The 2,695-nt window shown below is 28.8% G+C and overlaps 1 protein-coding gene across 4 annotated transcripts in view; it reads left to right on the forward strand.

Moving 5' to 3' along the window:
• LOC100572000 (peroxidasin homolog) overlaps window positions 1-2,695 on the forward strand; it is a 177,104-nt gene that overhangs the window by 170,351 nt on the left and 4,058 nt on the right. For all 4 annotated transcript variants that reach the window (XM_029490890.1, XM_029490892.1, XM_029490893.1 and 1 more), the window contains 2 exons: window positions 942-1,117; window positions 1,315-1,463. In XM_029490890.1, coding sequence (XP_029346750.1) covers window positions 942-1,117; window positions 1,315-1,463 — 325 coding nt within the window. The remainder of the gene's footprint in view (window positions 1-941; window positions 1,118-1,314; window positions 1,464-2,695) is intronic.

Consider the following 2,695-nt stretch of genomic DNA (forward strand, 5'->3'; position numbering starts at 1 on the left):
AGTACCACCGTTTTTTGATGATGTATATCTCGTTATAAGTACCTAATAGATATTATGATATGATTAATTTGGAATTTATTATATGTACCTATTATAGGTCAATTTTTTTTAAATACTATAGACTATAATATAATATTATATCTTATACCTAGACTGACATACCGTCTCCGCTCAGAATCGTTTTTCTTATACAATGATATTATATCATTGAAATCAAATTTAATACCATCCATTATACAGTGACCCACTTGTAACCTACTGTACAGCAGAGCGACATCCACTTACCCACCTTTTTTGAATTATATATTTATCTAAACAAAACATTAATGATTCCTACAATATATTCCTACTAGATATCTGCAGGTACCTAAGTACAAAAAAATAGAAAACCAAGTAAAATAATTTACATAACTGTATGTCCCAACCTGTTTGAGACTATTACCTATAAGTCAGGTTAGATATTAACAAATACCCCTCCCACCCAAAAAAAGTTGAGTAAAAATAAACAAAATATATATTATGATTATAATTATAATTTATTTTAATTTCACCCCTTAATTTTTACACCTCAAAAATCGTGTTTTTACCCCTGAGGGGGTAATTACCCCCAGGTTGGGAACCGCTAATATAACACAAGGCCAATAATTATATACATGGAATATACTTTATTATATTTTTAACATAGATCTAAAAGATTAATTAACTATTTGTAAAATATTATATATATATTGACAATATTGACAATAAAGATTATTATTATTATTATTAAAATATTATGAAATAATCATATATTTTTTATGATAGGTAATTAGTAAAAAAACTGTATTGTATTATACAGGGACTAAAATCATTATATTATTAATATATTATAAAAATTTTTATACTTTCATTTTTTGAAATATATATTTGTCTAAACAAAACATTAATGCTTTTTACTATAGAAAGCTTGTCCATAACCCGTTGACGTGCGATTGCAATAATCTGTTGTTTGTAAACGTGCTGAAGAAAAATTACCCCCAGCTAGATGTATTCGGGGATTACGGATCGTTGTGCCATTTTGAAGTAGAAATGAGCGAAAAATCGTTGATAGAATTAACCGAAAACAATTTTAATTGCAGTGAGTAGTGATTCTAATTAAATATAAGACATAAAATACATAAAATAATAATATTATATGCTATAATTATCTACATAGTATATTGTCTGCAACAGTGCTGTAACTAAATGGTTACTATTGTTTGACAGATGTTGTCAAAAACGAGTTTAAATTGTAGCGATTTTTATTTTGTATTATATATATTGTTGTCCATACAGCGTCTCCGGATATCATCGTGGTACCAGAGAACAAGACGGTGTGGGTCGGTGAAGAGTTGCAACTCTCGTGCAAAGCCGTAGGAGACCCGGAACCTTTGATAACGTGGGCCAAAGATGACATTTATCTAGAACTTGGCCAAAGAGTTCAGGTAAGATTATTTTAAGGTATATGGTAATTGATCTTTCGGGCAAACTAGGTGAAAAATCAGGTTATATATAATCGTGCACTGTTGTTAAAAAATGTTCTATTAATTATTTACTTTATATTTATTGCATTAAATCAAACGTTTTAGGAATAATTTTCCCAATAATTTTGCATCCCTAAATATTATCTATACTCCTGCTCCTAAACCCATAAAAAATCTAGGACAAAACCCACCACCAAAATCTTACTCGAACGGTTTAAGTTTACAAAAAATTTGATTACCGATTACCACTTAAAATAATTTTTAGATTTTGAGCTGATTCATGTTATTTTTTTTGTTTTATCATGCAATCCCCTTTTAGGACAGTAAAACTGCTTGGATTTCCTTCAACGGTATCTTTTCTGCTAGGAAAGTGAATCTAGTTGGTACTTTGAGGGGATCAAAGATCAATATTCCTTATAAGTTTGTCGACCTTTATCAAAAAAAAAAAAAATGTCTACAAGCAAATCAAATTAAAATTTGCGATATTCACACGATTTCTCATGTAGCGATTTTGTTGTAATTCAAAAACAGATAACTACAGATACGTGAGAATTTCACTGAAAGTTTATTTTATCAATTCCTATACTTGATAAAATTTAAAAAATACTTTAACTCGTTTTATGTTGTGTACTGACAATTTCATATTTCAATTTTTTAAATTTTTTCTACTATATGAATATCAAAAAGTTTTATCTGTTGGGAAAAAAGCGTTAAAATATAATACGAGGCTCTTGTTTTATTGCTTCAACGAAATTCAGATAGGTACTCGGCATCTGTATAGCGATGGAACGATAAAAGTGGTTTTAGATTTAAAAGCTGCGGGGTTGTAAATAATATAATATCAGGGGCGGATTGGCCTATCGGGAAATCGGGAAACTTCCCGATGGGCCGGTTCTTGTGAGGGCCGGCAGGGCCGGTGTAATTATTATAATATATTTACAAAAACAAATTATATTTTTATAATTTAAGCATAAAATATATTAAGAAAATAGAAAGAATTTTAGTATTTACACTATTTTCCCTTCAATTCATGCTAATGTATTATTTAGAAATCTGTGGTATTGGTATTTTATTATTTATTTTTTATATTGTATGGTAGAATTCAGTTAGTTGCGTGATAATATTGATAACCTTATTTTATCATTATTTATGGGTATTTTGATTTTGAACTTTTTTACACAATGAAGTTACCG

Source organism: Acyrthosiphon pisum, chromosome A2 (assembly GCF_005508785.2).
Source record: "Acyrthosiphon pisum isolate AL4f chromosome A2, pea_aphid_22Mar2018_4r6ur, whole genome shotgun sequence".
Lineage (NCBI taxonomy): Eukaryota > Metazoa > Arthropoda > Insecta > Hemiptera > Aphididae > Acyrthosiphon > Acyrthosiphon pisum.